The 23537-nt window shown below is 50.6% G+C and overlaps 2 protein-coding genes across 2 annotated transcripts in view; one reads left to right on the forward strand and one right to left on the reverse strand.

Moving 5' to 3' along the window:
- The first annotated feature begins 2351 nt into the window (after positions 1 to 2351).
- tgfb3 (transforming growth factor, beta 3) lies at positions 2352 to 14068 on the forward strand. The gene is made up of 7 exons (XM_048974296.1): positions 2352 to 3263; positions 10020 to 10186; positions 11270 to 11399; positions 11503 to 11610; positions 12029 to 12200; positions 12629 to 12782; positions 13073 to 14068. The coding sequence occupies exons 1-7, from the start codon at positions 2918 to 2920 to the stop codon at positions 13229 to 13231; spliced, it is 1236 nt and encodes a 411-aa protein (XP_048830253.1). The 5' UTR covers positions 2352 to 2917; the 3' UTR covers positions 13232 to 14068.
- Positions 14069 to 14290: 222 nt separating this feature from the next.
- The window catches only part of ttll5 (tubulin tyrosine ligase-like family, member 5), a 51120-nt gene continuing 41873 nt past the window's right edge, over positions 14291 to 23537 (reverse strand). The window contains 3 exon segments of the mRNA XM_048974084.1: positions 14291 to 15856; positions 18333 to 18415; positions 22155 to 22345. Coding sequence (XP_048830041.1) covers positions 15804 to 15856; positions 18333 to 18415; positions 22155 to 22345 — 327 coding nt within the window. The 3' untranslated portion in view covers positions 14291 to 15803.

The raw sequence follows: 23537 nt of genomic DNA on the forward strand, positions 1-23537 counted from the left end.
TATGCTCAGGGAATCTACTTCCTGGAGATGGTTGTCGGCGTCGTACGGCAACCGTTCCCATGGTGACCAGCCAGGTACTTAGTGCGCTGCTGGTTTCCATGGTGTTTGGAAGCCGAAATTACTTGGTCAGTTGATGTTGGTGTAAAGCATCTTCGCGATTACAGATTAAAAGTTCCCCTTCATCTCTTTGCTGCTTATGGGTTTACTGTGCTTTTTACGTTTATTTATTCAATTTGCATTTTGGATCAGTACCATTTCTGGAGTATACTGGCTTAGTTCTCATAAACCAGGGGTAGCCGATCTTATCTGCAAAGGGGTGTGTATGCAGGTTTTTGGGATAACCTTTAGGTCAGCTGTTTACACCCAGGTGTGAGGACTCTTCAGCCAATCAGTCCTCTAATTAGTGAACTAATTAGGGAGTTGCAATGAAAACCTGCATACACACCGGCCCTTTGCGGATAACATTGGCCACCCCTGTCATAAACACTTTAAAAAATTGCTTACGTATGAGGTTACAGGAATGTCATTTGTCATTAAATGAGAATGACAAATACGACAAATGTTGTCAGTAATAGAAGCAGGCTACAATTACAACAACTAATTTATAATGCGGAATTTCATACAAATCAATTAGAAAACACTGCACAATACGGTATCGCAGTAATGTTAAGCATGTTGTGGAATCACATAGCCAAGCACAGATATAATAGTGAGGTCATTTGTGGTTATGGCATCCATTAGGAACGTAAAGTTTATTTTTGTTAGTCAATGGATAGTTGGTTGGGTGCCAGCAATTCAAGGTCTTGTATTGTTTACTAGGACATCGAGACTATGAATGTTGATTTTAGCTCCTTCGTCTCTGCCTTATATAGCAATGTTCAACGCGAAACCTCCCAACACAAGTAACGAATGGCGAGTTACTTCATGCCGGGGTCATATATGCATTCCTTTGTGATCTAGTTGGAGGCCAGATACATCAAACCACTCGCCTTTTCTGGAATCTATTATTGGCTAGGCGGTACTGAAGATAACGCTAAGCAGGCGTGGAATTATCTGCATTAAAAAGACATTTATCAAATTCTATTTGAATGAATGAGCAGTTGTGAATGGCAACAGATATTTTGCTGCAAGTGTCCTGTTGACCAAGTCATTTAACAATGGAAATGATTTCCCCCTGCTGATGTATGGGCACTGCTGTCTGGGAAATGGGGGAGAGTGACAAAAACCAGAAGAATAACGGAATGTGAGGTTGTGGGACTGGGAAGGGGGGGGTGATACATGACCACCGCTTTGCAGAAGAAAGAGTCTCCACTTGATTTGGGAGACAAAACAGCACGGGATCCAACTGGGTAAAATGAGAGAATAAAAAACTGTTATTTTAAAATGGCCAATTTTAAGGAAAATTTAATGTCTACATATACATTTAATTACATGTAACTACAATGAATAGTTTGTATAAAGGCTACTATGACAGACAACCATTCGTTAAAACTGTACAATACAAAATGTTCCAGAAAGGTGTCTTCCTCCATTTTACTCATAGGGGCTTAAAAATTAATAATAAATGCTATTTTGTTTAGATGTTGACTGGAGTGATAATTGCCAAACATTTACCTTAAAAGGCACTTTTCTGTAATTTCAAATTACAAAGCGTTTTGTCCGACACTTTTTGACTATATATAAAATATACTTCAATCCAAAATAGCTCAGGGATATTACGTATGTAAACACAAAAATTACACTGAGGGGAAGAAAACGATAAAAAAGAAAAACGGAAAAGAGGGACCTGTCTGTTTATTAAGTTCTGGTTTATTTCAAGTTAAAAAGATTAAATTGCCGTATAATTCCACCAGAGGGAGCTGACAAACCGAATGTTTTTTAGACTTTAACGACTTTCAGTGGAAAAGCTAAATCAAAATGAAATATGAATTTTAATTCGTTTTCAATTCTTGCCTTGGACATTGTGTTTTATTGCGGAATGTATGGAGTAACTTCTAGCGGCTTCTCATAACCAGAAATATCATAACATTATTAAAAGTCTATGTAGGCTAAGTCAGTCACTTTTAACGAAATCACTTTACAAGGAATACTAAATTGCTAATGGATGATTTGATATGGGTACTCAAAACGGCATATCAACAGTCTAATGAATAACCGAAACATTTTGTAAATCCAATCAAGACGAAAATCCCATAAAAGTAGCTTTTGGGCATATTGTTTGCGCTAGATTGTCGAATGCAATTAAAGCCATCGGAATTTACGGGAGCGACCGGCGACACTCGAAGATGCGATAACCTGCAGTCCCCTCCCCCGCAACGTCACGGAGAAAAGTCGGTATAAATGATCCTCTGAAAGGGAAAAAGTGCGAGACTCTTTGCGATCGCGGAGGGAGAGGCGAGAGAGACAGAGGGGACCGTGTCTGAGAAGCCCGCATCAGCAGCGGCTGCTGAAAAAGGGAAGGAAAGTTGCGATCGAGACGCAATGCTGTACCTTGGTAGACCTGACGACTTCTGATCGTGCGAGCTGCGGAAACGAGATGCTAATGCTGTTCCCGATCGATGAGAAGTACGAAAAGTCACCGGGGAAAGCTTAATGAAGCTTCGTCTGCAATAAAGCTACGCTTTAAAATATGATTTGGAATATTTTTGGGAATATTCGCCCGGATTCCGCTGAGCGACTGCCCACTGTAAATCATCACTGGCAAAAATGGGATCTCCTTGGGAGAAGTATTCATTGAGTAGCTAAATGCGAAGGAGAAGGAAAAGAAGATTACGTAAATTACCAATAAACGTTAATTAAACAGTTTCATAATATTGCATATCCATTTCGTCAACGCACGGTTTGCTGATATTGGGAGTCACTTAGACTAGATGGGAATAAGTTATTTAATTTGTTTACTTTAACGAGCGACTTAACAATGTATTTGAGTAAAGCACTTTTGTTTTTCCTGTTTTTGAACTTCGTGACAATGAGTCTGTCGCTTTCCACTTGCACCACTGTGGACATCGACCACATAAAGAAAAAGAGAGTCGAGGCTATCCGGGGACAGATTCTGAGCAAGCTCCGATTAACCAGCCCGCCGCAAACACTGGGTCCAAACCAGGTCCCTTTCAACGTACTGGCGCTGTATAACAGCACCAAAGAGCTGCTCGAAGAGTTGGGGAGGGACCGGCAGCAGAGCTGCGGCCAGGATAACACGGAGACCGAATACTATGCCAAAGAGATATACAAATTCAACATGATTCAGGGACCTTCAGAAAACAGTAAGTATTTTTGTTGTTTACAACTGCTCCATAAATATTGTGAATAATTTTATTGTTACTGTGTTGAATCTCATAACGTTTTGATTGTCACAAAGCGCAGCTCGAGTCATTCCCTAGCGGCAGGTCTTTCTGCGTAATTGTCGGCGCTCAATGTTGACATTATTCCCTCTCTGGAGGCTCGGAGTGGAAACTAATGAATGAGGATGCCCAGTGAGTAAACACGGTCTGATTACGCGAAGAATGAAACTTTCAGCCCTCTTTCCCCACTTTAAGCCGTTTGCAAAACACCCACGCTAAAGGAAAATATAGAAAGGGAGTCGGGATTCGTACTGGTGAAATGGTCTACCTCATGTCATACGAGACTAAACGTTTCTGCAATATGAGAACAGCGAAAAAGAAAATTGGGGTTCTGTAAAATCCCAGTATAATACCACGGTCCAGTCATAAAACAGCTTTACTCCTAAAATGGTTTTCCGTCCGTCCTTTATTTCTGGTAATGTGGATTAGGTTTACTTTTTGCCTGTTAAATAAATCACTGGCTTGTTGATTTCCCCTTGTTATATAAGAATACGGTTGCCAGTGCTCTGACTGTCATCCCAGTTTTTTTTTCTTTTTGCCTGTGCAAAGTGTGGCTTAATCCAAAATACACTGGCAATAGCATATCCGAAAGAGGAGAATATTTTTGTGCCACTCTTCAAGCCCAAAGAGACATATATTATAAATGACGATGTTAGAAGACAAAAAAAAATACGTAAGGGAGCCGGTCCGAGCGCTTCAGACTGCGAGCGTTAGGTGGGGAAACCACCTGATTTCCCACGGATCGCCATCCCAGCGCAATCAGGCTTATAATAAACGACGATTGGATCCGCTGGATGGAGATGCTGTAAAAGGGGAGAGGAAATGTTAACAAATTAGACTAATGGATGGAGCTCCTCCTAGCTTGGCAGGGGGACCGCGTTCTCTCCATCCCCGTGTGGTTGGCCAGGACTCGGGCCCCGGAGGAGCGCGGAATCGGTGCATACACGCGTCTCGGCCCAGTGGAAACACCGGGGAGCCGGGAGCAAAAGCAAACACATTAATTGCAGTGAGAGCCGCATGACATCACCCTGCGGACACAGAGCTGCAGGTCCACTGCCGGACAAGACGGGCCATTGCATCGGAACCGTTTTATTGGACTACCCCCCCCCCCCCCCACACACACACACACACACACACACACACACCACCGCTGTCCGTGATCTGAGCTTATAGTGTCACTTTTTCCTTTTCAGCTTAATTTGCTCCAAAGCAGTCATTACAATGCGAGTCCTTTTACTGCACTCGGCAACCCCGGTGTTTATTCGTCTTGCGTTTCATTGCCGTCATTTAAATTTCACTCGCTGTTTATACTGCTGTGCCTGGACCACAGAAACGGGGCATAAGCAGCAAATAGGTTGCATTCCTCTCTCCATTATCCTTTCTTTAGCGACGCCAATCCGCTAAGATTAAGGACGTCTCAACAGCCATCGGGAGGTGCTGCGTTGAGCCAAAGGTATCAAAATTTTGCCAAAGAAAGAGGGGGGGGGAGGCGGGGTCTTTCCTGAATGCCTTGAAGTTTTGCGGAGGAATTTTCAGTTTGTGAAAGGCGTCTCGCAGGACACTGGTTTGCTGAATTGGTTGCAGACCTGTTGCGGATAACGCAGGAGCCTGAGCGATTGCGTCATATCGCTGCTTTGAAACGGACAGGTGTTTCATGCTAAAAGGACACATAACAGAGCGCCCCCTGGCTCCCGGGACAGTCGTCCCGTCCAGATCAGTTTCAGTTTGCCAGGAGTGTTATTGACACTTAAAAAAAAACAGTTTAATAGCCAACCTGCAATACAACCCCAGTTCAAAATGTAACTTCTTTCAGTAGACGTCCAGAGGGTACCACTTCCTTGCTAATGCATGCAAGAAATCACACGACTGACAGCCATACCAAGACCACATTCCAAGGCCATATTTTAGGAGTCAAAGGAAAAGATGATAGGTTATAAAATACGTAAAGTATGCCCCAACAAGGCTTAAAACAACTTGATCTGTTTCTCTTGGATGGGCACCCCATTCTCTCTCAAGGTATCCTGCTGAAATGTAATCTCACACGTGGTCGGGCATGTTTCAGTATTACGGTGCCCCGCGCCATGTCCACACTGCCTGCTCACCTTCATTCCATCCACATAGCCTAATGCCTTTAACACACATTGCTCTTGGATGCTGGGAGCAAATTTGAATTATTTTCAGGTCTGTGCTGAATGGGTCATCTTTCCTTCATGCGGTTTACAGTTCCCTGGCAGCATTAGCAGGGTTAGAAAAAAAATTACATATAATAATAAAATAAAAGCCGTTCTCCCGAATCTTAAAAAGTACTAGGAAGCTCCAACAGGTTTTTCTATTTAGTTATAAAAAAATCACATTGTAAAACCTAGTTGAAATCTCAAAGGCTTTTCTGTGTGCTGAAATTCTCAGGTCCCTTTCTGGAGAACCAGCTGCAGATCTGAGCGGCCCGAGAGAAAGAGAGAGAGAGATGGAGAGAGATGGAGAGAGAGAGGGAGATGGAGAGAGATGGAAAGAGAGAGTTGGAGAGAAGGAGAGAGATAGAGAGAGAGAGGGAGAGAGAGAGAGATGGAGAGAGAGATGGAGGAGAGAAAGAGATGAGAGAGAGGGAAAGAGAGAGATGGAGAGATGGAGAGGGAGAGAGAGAGGGAGAGAGAGATGAAGAGAGAGATGGAGAGATGGAGAGGGAGAGAGAGAGGGAGAGAGAGATGAAGAGAGAGATGGAGAGAGATATTGAGAGAGAGAGATGGAGAGAGATATGGAGAGAGAGAGAGAGAGAGGGAGCGAGAGAGAGGGAGAGAGAGAGATGGAGGGCCATCAGCTTTCAGATTACTAAAGGATCAGCCATTGGAAGGATGGCTGCCCTCCCAGAACCTTAGTTCAGATGTGAACAAAAAAGGTGGAAAATAATCTTGTGAGGGAAAAAAAAGCGCTTTCGCATTTTCTATTTTACATAATTAGATTTTTAGGAGAGTGACCTAACTTCATGTTAGAAATATTTGGCGGCTTTTCTGAAACCTGAGCCGCGGGCCGCTGCTGCAGTGAGGCTCCCACGCAGCCGGTCCCAAGGTCAGGGTACGGCCAAGGTGCATATCGGTCGCGACCCCCGCGTGCGGGCTATGGGGGGGGCAGTTTGTGAGATGTTAGGCCCCTCTCTTCAACCAGGGCTGCTCTGAGGTTCTCTGTGAATTTTCGTGTTGTTTTTTCCCCCGGAATGTTTCGCCTGATCGTCACCTTGAGTACTGATGTGTTTTATTACCACCACAAGTCTCGCTCGCTGCAGACGATGCTCTGGGTTTCCCATCCAACATTAACATTTGACATAGTACTCCGGAAGACTGCTTCCAGCAGCTGACCAGCGCCGCTCGGGCTGCTGGGGTGGGAACCCGCTTGGGCCCGGCTGCCTGGTGACAGGCTCGCCAATCAGAATCAGCACCAATACCCTTCCCCCCCCCGCTAATTACCCCACAAGCCACTTCGGTGACAGACATGCTGAATGGGGTTGGCGGGGGGCAGCTCCTTTCGTTAGTCGCCACTGCCAGGGGAGACCGTACCGGACAGGAAGTGATGCGGCAGGACGCGAAGTTCATGGAGGACACTGACATCCTGGAGCGGCCGTCACCACATGGAGGCCCCGCCCCCACTTCTAAAGTCCAAAACATTTATTCTGCATTTGATGCGTGTGCATGAAGCAGAACGAACCAAAAAGACAGGGACATTGGGGGTGTCACATAGTGATTGGTGACACGGGAGCCCTATGGACTGACGTACATAGATATTTGTCATATATGGAAGAATAGAAAGGTGATGTCACACTAAAGCGGGGGCTAACATTCCAGTCCCCGTCTCCTATTATGTTCCCCCTTTCCTTCATCTTTGATGAGGTGGAAGAAAAGCGGACTACCTCCCAGATAAGTGCACATTATCTCATCCCACACAGTCATGGACTCCCAGAGTGCTGGTTTTATTCAGACGACTGGAGACGTTCATGGGTGGGGGAGGGGGGGGGATCATCGGGCTTTGATCTGCATTGTATCCAGTCACCGCATGGGACCCAACAGACTACTGTAATCCATCATCACAGGACTGCATTTTAGTATTTAAACCCCCCAGCCCGGCCCGGCCCGCTCGCCGTCATGGAGTCTGACGCCAGCGGATCAGCGCAAGCCGCTCAGCCAGCAGCTAAAGCCAACCCAACCGACCGCACACTGCTGACAAACTGCATTTCTCTATGCTTAAGTTGGACGGGAGCTTGAAATTACAGCTGTTAATTGGCCAGATAAGGGGCTAAACACATGAATATCCTGAATGTGTTTAGTAAAGTGTCAGGCAAGCAACTGAGTAATAAATCAGAACAAACTGCGATAGCCATACGGCATGAAACCCAAACAGACACATTTACCCATCAGTTGAAGGAAATATATACATGCTGTGTCCAACCAAAAACTATCCCTGGGTTTGCTGTTAAAATTACTCTCTGGGCTGTGAATTTTAAATGCTCACCAGCATACCCTGTTTCTACTGTCACTCCTGATACTGATTGTGTCTGAGTAAATCAGCCCCAGTTCTTTCACTGGTCTTCCAGCACCTGCTCTCCACATTTCCCCATTTCCCTCAGTTTACTTCCATAGTTTTGGAGAGACTGACATCATAGTTAATCTGCAATAGTTTTTTTTTTTTTTTTTTTTTGGGGGGGGGGGGGGGGGTCATTGAGTTCCATCATTTGCTGGAGTGAGCTCTCCAGCCTGGCAGGACATCCCACTTAAAAACAGGGGGAGGGGGGCAAGGGCAGAACATCCCACTTAATAATATATAGGGGGGACAGAACACCTGGCATATTGATACAAACTCAAAAAACAATCTGCAGGCCACTGTAAAGCAAATGGTTATGTTCCAGTCAGGACGGTGAACCAGCTGGCAGTCAGTCACATCCCAGAATGGTCTGTTTCTCTACCTTTAGGACGGTTATTTAACCCGAATCGACCGGATAAAAAAAATCATCTGTCTAAGATCAGTAAGTCATGGGCTGCTGTTACCTCTCAACAACAGAAATCACAGTGTATCATAAAACTGCCCGTCCTCCAACATCCCAACACCCCTGTGAGAGTACCTGGGCTGACTCACCTCCATTAAGGACTGACTCACAGTTCTCACAGTATCATGAAGCGGGGGGGTGGGGGCGCGGGGGGGGGGAGGCGTTCAGGATGAATGGTAGACACAGTTAGCAGAATAACACTCCGGTGGCAACACCACTGCAGAAAATAGCTACTTGGAAAAGCATTACTGAAGTGGAAAAGTATTCATAGGGGCTGTCGAAGGCCTCTACCGCTGGTCGGGATCGACACGGCGATCTTCGCGGGGCTGGAAGGTGCGAGCCGGCCATTTCGGGGGCCAAACCTAACCGGGCCAACAGGTACGGTGGCGCTGGGATTTTCCACAGCTTTGGCCTCCGTCATAGAGCTGACGGACGTACGAGACGAGACCGCCGGCGGCACATGGCACACGGATCTCGATTTCGCGCAGAAGGCATAAACAGCCATAAATCACAGCGGTGGCTTTCGTCCGCCAACGTTCCTCTCCCCTCTACAAGCACCCAGGTTGAGGCACTGCTCATGTGAACGTCCCATCCTGATACTCAGGATCTGATAATGGAGGAGAATAAATTAGGCTCTACATTTAACTCCAATTATCCCAGCAATCCCTAGCAGTCACAGCCATGGAACAAATTACCTTCAGAGTCTTGGAAAAAATAAGCCATGATGGGAAATCCAACTAAAAAGATCGCAATAGGAAAAATGAGGTCATCCAAAGGGAAACTGAAGACTTGATTAGAATTTCAAATCTGCTGTCTGACGGGGGTGATTCCACCTTTGGGGAGGGGGGCATGGCGCTAACCCCTCGCCACTCCGCTTTTGGAAGAGAAGACTCTGCTATTCACATGGGGAGGTCACCTAAAAATAGCCTGGTACCCTTGGAAGGGTAAGATAACAGCTAAGGTACCAGAAGCGACGGCGTGCCCTTAAGCAGCTTCCCGTGCTCGCGAGCAGACCTGCGTCTGGTATGATTATTAAGGGCTCAGATTATCAATCTCATCTTAAGAGGCAATTTTTGTATTATTCACAAACAAATCAATGATATATAATGGGGGGGAAGGGGAGTGAATAGCTGAGGTCCAGGCCGAAAATGAGTGTTTCCATTCGGCTTGTAAAACAGTTGCCACACGCTTGTTTCTGCCGCTGAGGCTGCACGCTGCCTGTTAGACTAATAAACCGCGCTGAGGGAGTGAGCTGGAGCAAGCTCATTTAGCGGTATGTTACCGTAGCGACACCAAAAGCCACTGGCTTCCATCTTGGCTCCGCAGGCCGCTGGTCTGGGGCGACAGTCACACTGAGATATTACCCAGCATCCCGCCGTCCCAAACACCTGCCGAGGGCTGGGGAGCTGCTGGTGTGTGTGTGTGTGTGGGGGGGGGGGTGCACTAGCTTGTCTGGCCGCCATACGACACATTTGTTTTTAATTTCACAATCCCGCTAACTTGGACTTTGGATCCCCAAAGGCTCTTACAAATGGTCTCCTCCTCCCACGATCAGCTAAAAATCAGAGGGAGCTCATGGTGGTGGTGGGGGGGGGGGGGGGGTATGACGTGGTGGTTCCGCCCACTTTCACCTGGCCCCTCCCTTCCAGACGACCTGCTCCATCACTGCCCCAAGGGCATCACCTCCAAAGTGTTCCGCTTCAACATCTCGTCCATGGAGAGGAATGCCACCAACCTCTTCCGGGCGGAGTTCCGGGTGCTGCGTGTCGTCAACGAAGCTGCCACCACGCCTGAGCAGCGGGTCGAGCTCTACCAGGTGCGTACAGGTGCTGTTTTCCTCGTCTCTGTTCCCGGGGGATGTGTGCTCCCGAACATGAATAAAGGGTACAGGAAGTTCACCATCTTCGGCGTCCTATAATTCTACCTTTTATATAAACCATACCTACTGGTCCCTGTATTGTTGTGCATGATACTTTACAATAATAAAAACTAAAACATGAAGGCTCCACTGGAATTCATAGATTCTCAGGAGACGGACCATATGTATTTATGGTTTTTTTTTAGAGGTACGTTTTCACTTACGCACAAAATATTGGATGAGTAAACACTAGGTGACTGTCTTCCCTCCTCCGAAACTCCTGGTCAGGAGCATCTGCATGTGTCTGCATATTTGGGGGGGGGGGTGCTGTATGGAGCTTTCTTTCCATTCCCAGCATGTTCCCCTGTGAGGGGAGGACAGCCACAACTGGGTTCCATCATTTCCTGTTGGGGAGACGGATGTCTCCAGGCTGCATACTGTCTCTTTGGTGGGCCGGGCCAGGCCAGACCCGAGCCCTGTCAGGCTCGCAGACTGTTTTCAGGAGTCCGGGAAAAGATAGACAGCGGATCAGCAGTAGTGGAGGCGGGGGGAGGCTTCAGCTGATTGGCTGGTCGGCCGCCCCCACTCACGGGCGGGAGCCGATTGGCAGGGTCTTGCGTTGACCTTAGCCACAGCAGTCCCACAGGAAGCTGGATTAGACACTGATATTATTTGGGGGGGGGGGCAGTTATCCAAACTCAACCCCGCAGGCTCCCCCACCCTGTGTTTTTATTGTGCAGGATTGTTTTTTCCATTTATCATTAATGGCTCAGCCAGAGAGCCAGTTCCCATTGGCCATATACACTAATATTACTGTCCACTGGCCGCTCGTACAGGAACAGGAGCCACGGGGGCGGGGGGGAACGATTCCCTCGTTCAGGGTGGTGTTAAGGGCTGGAAAACCCCTCCTGACGTGTGAATCGGAGCACTGGGCCGGGCAGGTCCCCACCGGGGTAGATTTCCATGTTCCGGAGGCACCTCACTCGGAAGGTGGTCTTGAGCCTCTGGTAGTGGTGGTCACTCCGATTGTTCGCCCGGCAGATCCTGAAGTTATACGGTCACATCGGTAAGCAGCGTTACATCGTGGGCAAGAACGTGCTGACCAAGGCACCGCCCGAGTGGGTCTCCTTCGACGTGACCGACACCGTCAGGGAGTGGCTCACACACCGAGGTAAGTCGGGGGTGGGAGGCGTCCCCTTCCTGGGGAGCCTGTGGAGGGGGCGGTGAGGTGAGGTGCCCCCCCCCCCAGTGCTGACCATCTCCTCTCCCCTCAGAAAGAAACCTGGGCCTGGAGATCAGCGTCCACTGCCCCTGTCACACCATCAAGCCCAACGGCGACATTGATGAGAAAAACAACGAGAAGCTGCAGGTCAAGTTCAAAGGTGAGGTGGGCGACCCGGACCCTAACCCTCAGCCATCAGAGAGCGGGATGAGCTGGAAGCTGACGATCCCATGCAAAGAACACGAGTCCCACGTGACACGGGGAGCGGAGTAGGATCTGACACAAACACAGGCCCTTTACAGCTAGGAAAAACCTGCCTGCTTCCATGCTTCCGAACAATGATTCAGATGCTGGGAAGGGTCTCCGTCTGGTATCTCACTTACATTATGGCCCTGGGTCCCTCAGCTGCGGGCGGGGGAGGGCGGTTGCAGGTGTACAAATTCCAGGGCCCACGTTAAGGGGCTCCTTCACGGTGTCGTCTCCCCTGGGCTCGCCCCTGCTTTAGCTATCAGCTTTAAAGCGGATGTGCAGGTGGTGAAGGAGGGGGGTGGAGCTCTGATGTGTGCCCCTCCCCTCAGGCCTGGAGGGGGACCCTGAGAGCCTGAGGCTGGATTTGGACCGGCTGAGGAACCAGAAAGAGCCGCGTGAGCGGCCCCACCTGATCCTTATGATGCTCCCCCCGCACCGCCTCGACTCCCACACCTCGCCCCGCCGACGAAAGCGGGCACTGGACACCAACTACTGCTTCAGGTAGGCGCCCTGCCCTGGCCCTCACCAGACGGCACGCTGTCCGTGTGGGTTAGCTCCGTGACTCTGCATCTCGACCCGGTTTGGCACCACAATGAGTGCCGGCAGCACTGCCTGTCGAGATCCGCCCCGGTGCTCCCTAGGGAGCGCGTGTGCAACAGTGGGGAGGGAGTGGGGGCATTAGGCCCAGCGCCGGTGGCCCGCGAGCAGCGGGAGGCACCTGGGCAGGCTCCAGGAAGCCCGACACACCCAACGGTGGAATTCCGGGCCTTCTGCAGCACCAGCCTGTGCCATACAGGAGACGGAAGAGTGTAAAAAGTTGAAAAGAGCCGGCTGTGTTTATCCGGGGGCAGAGGGAGGGAGTGCATGTCAGCAGGTCCACCGGAGCACAGAGAAGCAGAAATAACACCCCCCCCCCCCCATTCTGGCAGTAATTATGAAGAGAACTGCTGCGTGCGCCCCCTGTACATCGACTTCCGGCAGGACCTCGGCTGGAAGTGGATCCACGAGCCCAAGGGCTACTACGCGAACTTCTGCTCCGGGCCGTGTCCCTATCTGCGGAGCGCCGACACAACGCACAGCTCGGTGAGGCCCCGGCACCTACGCATGCCAAGCTCCGGAACATTCCGCCTTGCCGTATGAAGTCAGTGACGACTCTCGTTTTTTTCCATGAGATTCAACAGGGTGTGAGATTCAGTGTCACCTAGACCGGGAACACAGCACTGCTGAAAGAATTGTGTCTGCAGTCGCATATCAGTCTGACCATGTAATAATATGATAATTAATGAATCATTCTGACATGCAGCAGTGTTTAGCGCGTGTGTTGCCTTACAGGTGTATGCGTTGACATGACACTCTGCCCACTCCTCCCTCAGCTCCTGAGCCTCTACAACACCCTGAACCCCGAGGCCTCAGCCTCCCCCTGCTGCGTGCCCCAGGACTTGGAGCCCCTCACTATCCTGTACTACGTGGGCCGGACACCCAAGGTGGAACAGCTCTCCAACATGATCGTCAAATCCTGCAAGTGCAGCTGAGAGCGCTGCCACGGCTCGGCAGAGTCAGCGGGGTGGGGGTGGGGGCTGAGTAAGGAGTAATCGGGCTGGCCCCCAACCGCCCACCCCCCCAGCTCATCAGCCATGTGGCCAGACCCCCACGGCCCTGAAGCGCCACTACGACCGCTTCAGAGTGAGACGCACTGGAGACCTCTAACAAATCCATCTCACTAGTGCCTCTACAATGATCCCAAGATTTTTTGTCTGCCCCCGCGCCCCACACCCCCCTGCCCCCAACAGCCCAGGGCATTTCAGACACGCATGTTTATAAAAGACAAAAATGGAACGAGGACAGAATCCTGTTTCCTTACGGTGACCTGCTGGCTTTGAGGACGTAACTGTAACCCAGACAGCCGAGGTGGAGGCTCCCGCCGGACCTGGAACCGGAACCACAAATAACCGGGCCTGAAGCGAGGGCGTGTCACACGAGGAGGAGGACGGATGGGATGCTGGACACCGGAACGCCAACACTGTTAATCTAGGAGAAGTACTGATTCCCATAGTCTTAGGAAATCTTAGGAATGCTGGAAAAAAAAACTTTTCTTAAAAAAATTAAAACAAAAAAAAAAAATAAAAAAAACAAAAAAGAACAAAAATTTAAACAAAACTATTTCATTTTCGCTTTTACCTCTATTTACACAACACAGTGTTTTAGGGACTTTTTTTCATAAATGAAGTGGATTTTTCCTGTTGTACAAAAAAAAACCACCATTGTATGTCACGAAGTGATCACTGTGCTAAATCACAGACTGTTCATGTTTTTACTTCTGTTACTCATGAAAACACCTTTTTTTTTATTAAAAACAGATCTTGGACAAACTTTGTGTGTTTTCCCCGCAAGGTCACCCCACATCTCAGCTGGAGGTTTGGACAAATTCTTAGACAAAACCAAAATTCAGACGGTCAGGCAGATTTCCCCTCCCCATGTCAGTGACACACGCCACTTCACAACTGAGACAGAATAAGTCGCGAAATTAATGTAAAAAACATACCTTAAGTGTCTCATTGAAAAGAGTCGAATGAGTCTAGAATATTCACATTCTACAGCAAACAGGTATTAGTTACAATATAATAATGGGCAAAATAACCTGAACACCAACCAGAAGCCAATTATCAATGGACATACATGAACCTGCATCATAAAAGAATCCAGTGAAATTGCCAGATAGAGATGGAAAGACAACACCGACGTTTCTTTTCCCTGCTGACAGCAATGTTTCTCCGGGAACGTAATCCCAGCATAGGTTTAGCTCAATGCCTAGACAACTGTAATCCCACTGCCAGCCATGTTAGTTCGTCTGACTGCAGTCACGCAAAAGCCGGTGTGTGTGACAGTCAGCCCAGTGTAAACTTCTACTCCACAAACAATGACTTTGACTTCAGTGGCCCTTAGCCGACGCAGCCTCTGGCACACAGACGCAGACGGGCGTTTCAAAGGCAAAATAAAACGCAGAAGATGTTGTCGCCTTTGAACATGTTTATTCAGTGATGTGCGAGATTGTTCTCCGCTTGAGGAAACGCAAAATAAAAAATATACATATAAATTAAAAATGGTTAAAATCTACAACAGGGGTCTCCAACTCCGGTCCTGGAGAGCTACTATCCAATAGGTTTTCTATCCTACCTGGCTTCTGATAAGCCACACCTGCTCTCAGGTAAATATCAGGAACAGGTGTGGCTCATCAGAAGTCAGGTAGAGGAGAACCTACTGGACGGTAGCCCTCCAGGACCAGAGTTGGAGACCCCTGATCTTGAAAAACAAAATAGCACTCAAAACAGGAATGTAAACATTTAAAACCTGATGTTCAGTGACTAAGCACAGGGAGGACATGCTGTTTCTGAGACTGCACTACGCAGAGCCCCAGCCACAGATGACAGTGACAGCAACATGTAGCTATAGTACCAGCTGCACTATATGATGGTGCCGCGTGAAATTTAGCCACAAAAATGGCCTCCTTAAAGGCAACATGCTTTAATCACTGATGATTTGAAGTCTATTCTGGAAATGCAGAGGAGCTCCATGTGGTAATGATAGAACCTTCTAGAACACACTCCACCGACATGACTAGAGGCTGATATTTGAGAATGAGCTTACAAATATGGGGGGGGGAGATAGGGGCCCTGAGCATCCCTCCCACCGCACGGAGAGTCTCCTCCCTGGCAGGGACCCCAAAGTCACCAATGGAACAAGTGAACAAGACAGATTCCACAGCAGAGTCAGACAGGATTACCAGCAGATCAAACCCCCCCCCCCCCCCCCCCCACTCTGCAGCGCAGACAACACCCTAAAACCCCAGAGCGGAGATGGACAGACGGGTGGACTGCTTTTGCAGGCGCGCACGCTGTCGTCCAGAAAGGGCTGAGGTCTGCCCCTGTGGCTTTGGCAGATGGGGGCCCAGTTTCATGGCCCCTTCCTGTTGGCCCGGTTCAGCGCGGAGCTGCCTGGCACCTGCCTTCCCGTACAATGAGGTTCTGAGATATTTCCATGGCTGTCTCCACTCCCAGCATGCACTTCGGATTCCGAGAAGGACACAGATCCTGGCCTCCTCCCCCATCACCTGTTCTTGGGGGGTTGGCTCTGGAACAGTTTGCTGCAAATGGAAAGACCTGAGGAGATAGAGGTAGGCAGCTGAGAATCGAGCCGAGTGGGGAGTTCAACACCCTATTCTCCAGGTTGAGGGGGTCATGAGGGGTGGGGGGAGGTATCGCTATACGTCCCTCCACACTAAATGCGAAACAGCCGTCATGGCCCCCCGAAGGATCCCTAGGTGTACCCCTCCCTGCAGCCAAAGCTAATCAAATTATCCTGAGATATCCTACTAGGTATTTTTCAAAAGCATACTTATAATATCAGAGACCTCCAAAAAATAAAAAGCTTATTCAATTTAAGCCACGTTACGTCATGTGTTTAGAGAAGCGTTGAGGGGCTGAGTTTTAGTCACGCAAATACCGTGTTTCCCTGGAAGAGTCACTCGTGTGATACGTGATCTGCGGTGTTAACAAGCAGATGGAGGTGTTTCATGTTCCTGCAGCCGGGCCCCAGACGGAGGCAAGGCCAATGCCGGGGCACCACAGCCAGATAGTCTGAGCGCTCGAATTCAGACCATCCAAAACAACCAGAGGAAACCTTATTCAAGCATGTGGGCGTCCTGACAGAGCGGCCCAGACTGGGAGAGAGAACCTCAGACAGAGGGGGGACGGCCTGTTATTTCGGGGCAGACGAAAAACACGAACGACACGCATGAGGGGCGATCAAGGACACCCAGACTCACACCTGCTCAAATATGTACATTCAAGCAACTAACCAACCCGCAAAGGTACTATATACCAAGCCAGGCTGGGTTTAATGAGGGGGGGGAGGGGTCCGCGGACATTATCTGTCATGGCGGAGGTACTGGCGTCAGGGCCACGCCCCCTGGCTACGTGCCAGGAATCCGCCAGTGGAGGAATTCGGTGATCATGCTCGCAAACAGTATTGTCTTTCATTGCGCTCCGCGCAGACGTTTGTTTTGGTGCTCCTTAACGCTCCGGGGCCAGAGCTCGGCCGACGCGCCTCCGGAACGCTGCGCCGTTACATGGTGACGCGATCGCTGCACATACACGGGGAGATAAAAACAAAAGTCTCTGAGTTTCTGAGTTTGAACACAGACTGCCAAGCTGGGAGGAACAGACGAAAGACTAATTCGATGCTTCTTTAATTTTTGCATTTTAAATCCAGAAAGTGCTAATACGTCCCCCAGCCCCCCAAGTTTATGGAGGGAAAGAGACGATGGAAAGAAAGCCTGACAGCCAGGCTCAGCCATGCATATACGGCTCCCTTTTGTCCGAGAGCAAAAGTGGCTTCAAGAACAAACAAACAAACAAACGTAGCCCCGGCCTCCGAAGTGGCATTCGTTTGCTCGCTGTGAGCGAATATTAGGCCCACGCCGGTTCTTTTTTCCCAGCTCAGAGCCCTACGCAGGACCAAGGTGTTAAGCTGTCCCTGTAAAAGCAAAGCGCCCCCCTCACCCCCGGCCTGACCCCAGTGCCCGGTCAGCTATGGTGCTGTGCCAGCAACTAGTGGGGAGGACTGGCTCTGCTAATGCAACCCGACAGCTGCTCAGAGGGAATGCCGTCCGCTTGGTGGAACAAAGAGAAGGCAGGTGAGGGGAAAAAACAACCAAAACAAAAAACACTAGGTCTAATCTCTGCAAAAATAAGCCGTATATAGACTGGGTGGGGGTCCAGGATTCCCGGGGGGGGGGTTTTGGGAGTCTATGTCACTCCTCTCTCATCAATGTGGTTTAACCGAAATTCAGCTCAGCCAAGAGAATCTGTCCCCCCCCCCATGCCAAACACAGGCTGAAAAATGCATTCATGCAGCCCAGAGACCACTCACTGGGATTGGGTTTCAGTTATTGATGAGTTTATAAGATGAACCTTAGAACTGTTTGGGAGGGAGATTTCATATTTTTTTGAAAAAGAACTGTTTTCAATGATGACACCCACATACGGAATCACAGACGCACACACAGGCCACGTCCTGTGGTGGGCTCTTACCCCCCCCGCTTAATCACTCAGCGTTTGTGAGACACGCCAGTAACGGAATACGAGCCCATCGATCTGTGGAAGCCGTGGGGGGGGGGGGGGGGGGTTCCCTGACCAGAGTAACAGACATCCAGCTAAAACTGCTGACTATCAGTGTTACTGCAATAAAATCATCAGCTCCTGTGCTCTAGTAAAGGGAGGAGGTGAAGGTACGGTGGGGCTGGGGGATTATGGGTAAGGACATGCCAGCGACTGGGCTGGATAGACATGGAGGGGGTGGGGGAGTATGGGTAAGAACGTATCAGTGACTGGGCTGGACAGGTATGGAGGGAGGGAGTGGCTGCATTTACGACCCACAACTAAGACAGCCTGAGTCCTCATTGTAACCCCCCCAAACCTACACCAAGGTCCCGCTCAATGGAGGCCGGTCTGCTGATACACATAAACACCAACGGGCCACTGGGATCCAAGCGGATGCTTCCCGTTTAAAAAGGCTGCCAGAAATGGTGTGGGAATGAAAAGTGATGGCGGGGTAAGAACGAGGAGGCCCACCCACCTGCTGTCCTGCAGACGGCCTCGTGGACGGCGTGCTGGGCGCTGGACCCGGCCCCGCTGGCCCACACCTCCGGAGGGGCCTGCCTGTAAAGAGAAAGGCGATAGCAGTGAGTGTTTACGTCAGGTCCTGCAGGCACTGAGCGGGCAGCCCCACCGGGGGAGAGGCGGGGCTCTCATCTCCATGTCCTGCTTCACCCCCTGTCTCCCTCCCTTCTGCCCCACTGTCATCAGGTGCTGTGTTAGAAGGGGGGGGTCATGGTTTACCTTCACAGGGCCCAAGCGGGGCACAGGGCCAGGGAGGGGCACATTCCCCAGGCCCTGTGCAGACATTAAAAGCTGTGCTGAGCGATCAGACCAGGCCATTTGCCTCAATAGGGCACGACGCAGACGCCTTGCCAGGTCTATGCCATCTGAAGCCTATCACCATGGTTACCGCTCGCTTCTACCTCTTAATTCTTGCTGAGGTCAGCCTCTTCTCGAGGTCCCGGGGGGTACAAAAGCACAGCTCTAACATGAGCACCAGGGATATACCCCAGGGAAATGACAGGGCATGGGATTAAGGTGCAAAGCCCGATCTTCAGAGGAAACACCTAATTACTGATTTTGTGGGGGGGTTTCCCCACCAAGCGATGAATGGATGTTGATCTGGCTCGGCCCCTGCTGGGCAGAATTCCTGAACATGAACATGAATCTTCGCATCCACAACGCCATGGAAACATGCTAACGGTTGGCAAGGGAACAAGCTGATATTTCTTGAAAGCAAGCTTGATTATGGGGGGAGCGGGGGGGCTCAGAGGAAGACAGCAGAGGTGAGATAGAACAGGGAGCCCTGCTGGGGGAGGGGGCCAGCTAGACCGACACAGCCGCTGCACTACCCATAAAACCAAATAATCAAAATTTTCCCAAGCTGTATACAAAGCTTCCCAGCACAGAGCGGGTCGCCACGGCGCCTTGCCGACGGCACATCGCCACGGTGACAAGCGTACAACAGTGAGGCCCCGCAGCCACACACGTGTCGCCTTTTACGCGATCATGTGACCATCCCAGCGACTCAGCTACTGTGAATGGTGCAATTACGCAGCACTGCTGCAGGGGTGGGAGGTCAGTTTATGGGTCTGTTAAAACCCTGTGCCTGCCCCTTTAAATGGCGACCGGCGCACACATCAATATGATCAAAGCGGAGAGTGACTTCTTAGAACTTAAATTAAAAAAAAAACACCGCTTTTACAACACATAGTGGTCTACAGCTTAATGAAATATGTTTAATATATATCTGGGATAGGCTCCATGTGTCTTTGACCAAAAGGTCAGAAGATGGATGGATGGATGGATGGATGTTACCCTAAAAAAGCTCCTAAACATGCGACAGAAACCATGGAGTGCTGATCGGGAGTTGACCATCAGCAGTCCCTCGTCTAATCCCATGCTGAGCAATGGGGGCCGATGTTCTCATTAAGGGGGGGGGTGGAATTCATACACTTATAAAAGTCACGCAATACTTTGGCCGGGCTGCCCACTATGCCCCCAGCCTTCCGCAAAGCCCAATGAGGAACATGCTGGTTTGTTTGCGTTACAAATGGCTTCCCCTAAAAGCTGAAACCGGAGCGACCGCGACCCCCGCACGCTCCCAGCCCAGGACGCCTCCCCCAAACCTTCCCCGCCACTTTTGCTGTTTACAGCGCTCCACATCCCTTTTTCACAGAGCGGGAAAAAAGTAAAAATGGAAAAAAGGAGAGATTCCAACAGCTGGACCTGATAAAGGGCGGTGTGTTGACCGGTGCTGCAGCCGGAGGGGAAATGTAAACACCTACCGTTTGGGGGGGGAATACAGGAGGCTTGGGGAGGCCGGGGGCCGGGGATAAGACCGTTAGCAGGGGGGTGTTTGCAGGGAGAGACAGGGCAGCTTCATTTGCAGGTAAGAACCTCCTGAAGGGATTATGATTGGCCCTAAGGGCAGCTTACAGCAGGGCCAGTATTCAGCTTCAGAGGCTGAAAAGCCCAAACGAAAACCCCCCTCATTTGACCTGCTACTAGTCTGGCTGCAAGGTCCCAGGAGAAGTGTCTCACCAAGCCCTCTGAGCACTGCACAGTCCGGTTGCAGCATGGACCCCACCCATAACCTCTTAAATGCCGTGAGGCAGAGACTGAGTGTGGGCCGGTCCTCCGGACGATGAGGGCCACTCGGTGACTGTCAGTGTTTATCGTTACTGTATCTCACTGCTGGAAGCAGGCGAGGACAACACATGTTAGTGATTACAGTGCTGGGCAGCAGGCCGGGGCTCAGACCCGGCCACTCGGAGGGGGCGCCACGGATTGGACGCCACAGTGACGCGCGTACGATCCCGCGAGGGACCGCGCTTCGGGCGACGAGGGCCAGCGGGACTGAGAGCAACAGCGGAGGTGAAGGACTTAAACATCTGCCTCCTCCTTTCTTTGAAATACCATCTCCTCTTTCAGGCCCCCATCCCCCCCCCTGCCTCCATCTTCTTTTCCATCCGTGCATTTTTCTGCTCATGCAGCTTTCCGCTTTTCCCACACTCGCTCCCGACGCTAAGGGCCGGGAAGAGCTTCACGCAGGAGAGCGCGAGGGGGCTCTGGAATTTCGCACGCGGAGGGTAAACACCGTAGCTGCCAGGAAGGCACGCTCAGAGGAGAGGACCTCCCCCCGCCCCCCAGCTCGCATTCAGATCCATGGCTCTCGCTGCTTCACCGGCCCCCGTGTGAATCACACCCCTTTGATGCACTGCCAGAGCGCCCAGTGCATGTGCCTGTAGGCAAACCGCTCTGGTGTTCCCCTATCACAACCAGGTCCAGCAGCTCACCTCCTCCAAGCTGGCAACCCCCCACGACGCAGACGCCATCGCAGTGACCTCGCCCGCGTGGAGAAGGTCCCAGTAATGTGCCGCTGTGGCCCCATGGCCACATCCACAGGCTCGATGCCAGTGAAGCAGTTGGGGGAAAAAAATTGAATTAAAACGAACAAATATGGGCAGCCTCTCTTCATTTCCGACTACACGCTAATGCACACCACAAGAATGAGAGCGGACCGGCACTCGGCTGGCGAGGCCGGGGGAAGAGGCCTGACAGCAGTGGGAATGGATGCTCCGTGCGTGGGAGGCAGGGAGGGGGCGCCTTCTGCGCTCGCCGGGGGAGGGGGAGGGCGGGGCCTCCACTGAAGCCGGTGCTTTAAACAAACAGCCGTTGCTATCATGGGGGTTTGGGGCCATTGTTGTGTAATTTGGCCAGATGTTCACCAATAAAGTCATGCTGCGGCGTGGGAAACACATGGCAGCCACCCCCCCCCACTGCACATAACAAGGCCCCGCGGCCAGGTCGCACAACTCTTCGCAGAATCCCTCGGAAGTCGCCGTGTGGGGGTGGGACAGGAGGGGGCACTCCCGTCATTACCGCGGCCTGCCACTTTCTCATTGGCCCGAGAGCAGCGATCGTGCTGCGAGATAAGCCGGACTCCCCGCCTGGCGGACGCCAGCCTGCGTGACGCAGCGACGCCAAGCTGTGTGATTTGTGGTGCCTGGGAGTCCCTGGGTGTCGAAGCATCTGGCAGATAGATACGGCATGAGGATTACAGTTCAGTGCGGCGCAGATCCACCAGCACCATGTCACTGCGCTCCTGCAGCCTCGGCGCACACGCTTGGCGCACGCGCTCGGCGATCGGCCGTCATTCAGTCAGCAGACACAGTGGTGGGTCCCTATATTTACAGCGCAAATGGGTAACAGATCTGTGAGAAAGCACCAGTGAATGATAATAGAGGCACAGCAGTTATTACTGACATTATTTCATCTCTGTCCTTTCTGCTCTCACCTGTGGAGGCGCTGTGGTGCCGTCTTCCTGGGGAGGGCATCCCGGGCACAGCTGGGCGGCTTAGGGGTGAAAGCGAGGGTCCCAGGGGCTGGAGTCTGGCTCTGCCACAACGGAAGGGCTTTCGGTGGGAGGGCCGGGGCCCCAGAGAGCCTCTGGGGTGGAGCGGCAGAGGCCTGTGAGGACAGGGCAGCCTGTGGACACATGGGATGGGATGGGATGGGATGGGATGGGATGGGATGGGACAGGGCGTCAGGCAGTGAGGGTGCACATGCTGCTGCCAGAATCCAAGAGCAGGAAGCCCGGATTAACTCTGGGAACAAACATCTTAAAAGCTGGCGCTACCCTTAATTCCCCATTTACGAGGCCTGGCAGCGCCGAATTTCTGCTAAAGCCCCAGAACAGAGGTTTACTGGTCCCCCGGCCTGCTGACCCACTGTTTGGTTCATCAGGAGGGTTGGCAATAACCAGGGGCCAGTAAATAAAAATAAATAAAACAGGCACATGGCACTCGTGAATAAAGGCGGTAGAGGGAAAAAAAAAAAAAAAAACACGGAACATTCCGGCACCAGAAGAACAGCAACAATAACCTTAAAACCATGTGACCAAACACAAGCCCAGAGCTTGAACACTCATGCGTTCCAGACATGCCGCTCTGTACACCATCGTTCGGTGAACAGGGCTAAAAGAGAACAAGCATCCTGCCAAGAAATATGGATGCACCCTGGAAGAACTTCTGCAGGAGTGTATTTAAGGGCACCTGAAGTTAATTCCTGAAGAATGATTAACCCTTCACCTGGCTAATGTCTGAAAACAGTTACAGAAAACACAGATGATGCAGGAGCTGGCCTACAACAGGTATTTACAGAGACACACATGCTCACTCCACTTCATAGCAGGTATTTACAGGGGCATACAGCTTCATTGCACGTCTCAGCAGGTATTTAGAGGGACATACATCTACACTGCACTCCAGAGCAGGTACTTACAGGGACTCACACACTCAATGCACTTCGCAGTAGGTATTTACAGAGACACACACGCTCACTCCACTTCATAGCAGGTATTTACAGGGGCATACAGCTTCATTGCACATCTCAGCAGGTATTTAGAGGGACATACATATACACTGCACTCCGGAGCAGGTACTTACAGGGACTCAAACACTCAACGCACTTTGCAGTAGGTATTTACAGAAACACACACGCTCACTGCATTTCACAGCAGGTATTTACAAGGATAAAAAAAAATACTTGTACTTCAAAGCAGAGGGGTCTGCAATATCCAATCTTTCCACTGTCACCTCCCAGCGTGGGTCACTGCCAAGGCAGATTCGGCACCTCGGCAGCTGATAACAAACATGCAGGATCAATTAACAGCCAGGCT

This window comes from Brienomyrus brachyistius, chromosome 14 (genome assembly GCF_023856365.1).
Source record: "Brienomyrus brachyistius isolate T26 chromosome 14, BBRACH_0.4, whole genome shotgun sequence".
Lineage (NCBI taxonomy): Eukaryota > Metazoa > Chordata > Actinopteri > Osteoglossiformes > Mormyridae > Brienomyrus > Brienomyrus brachyistius.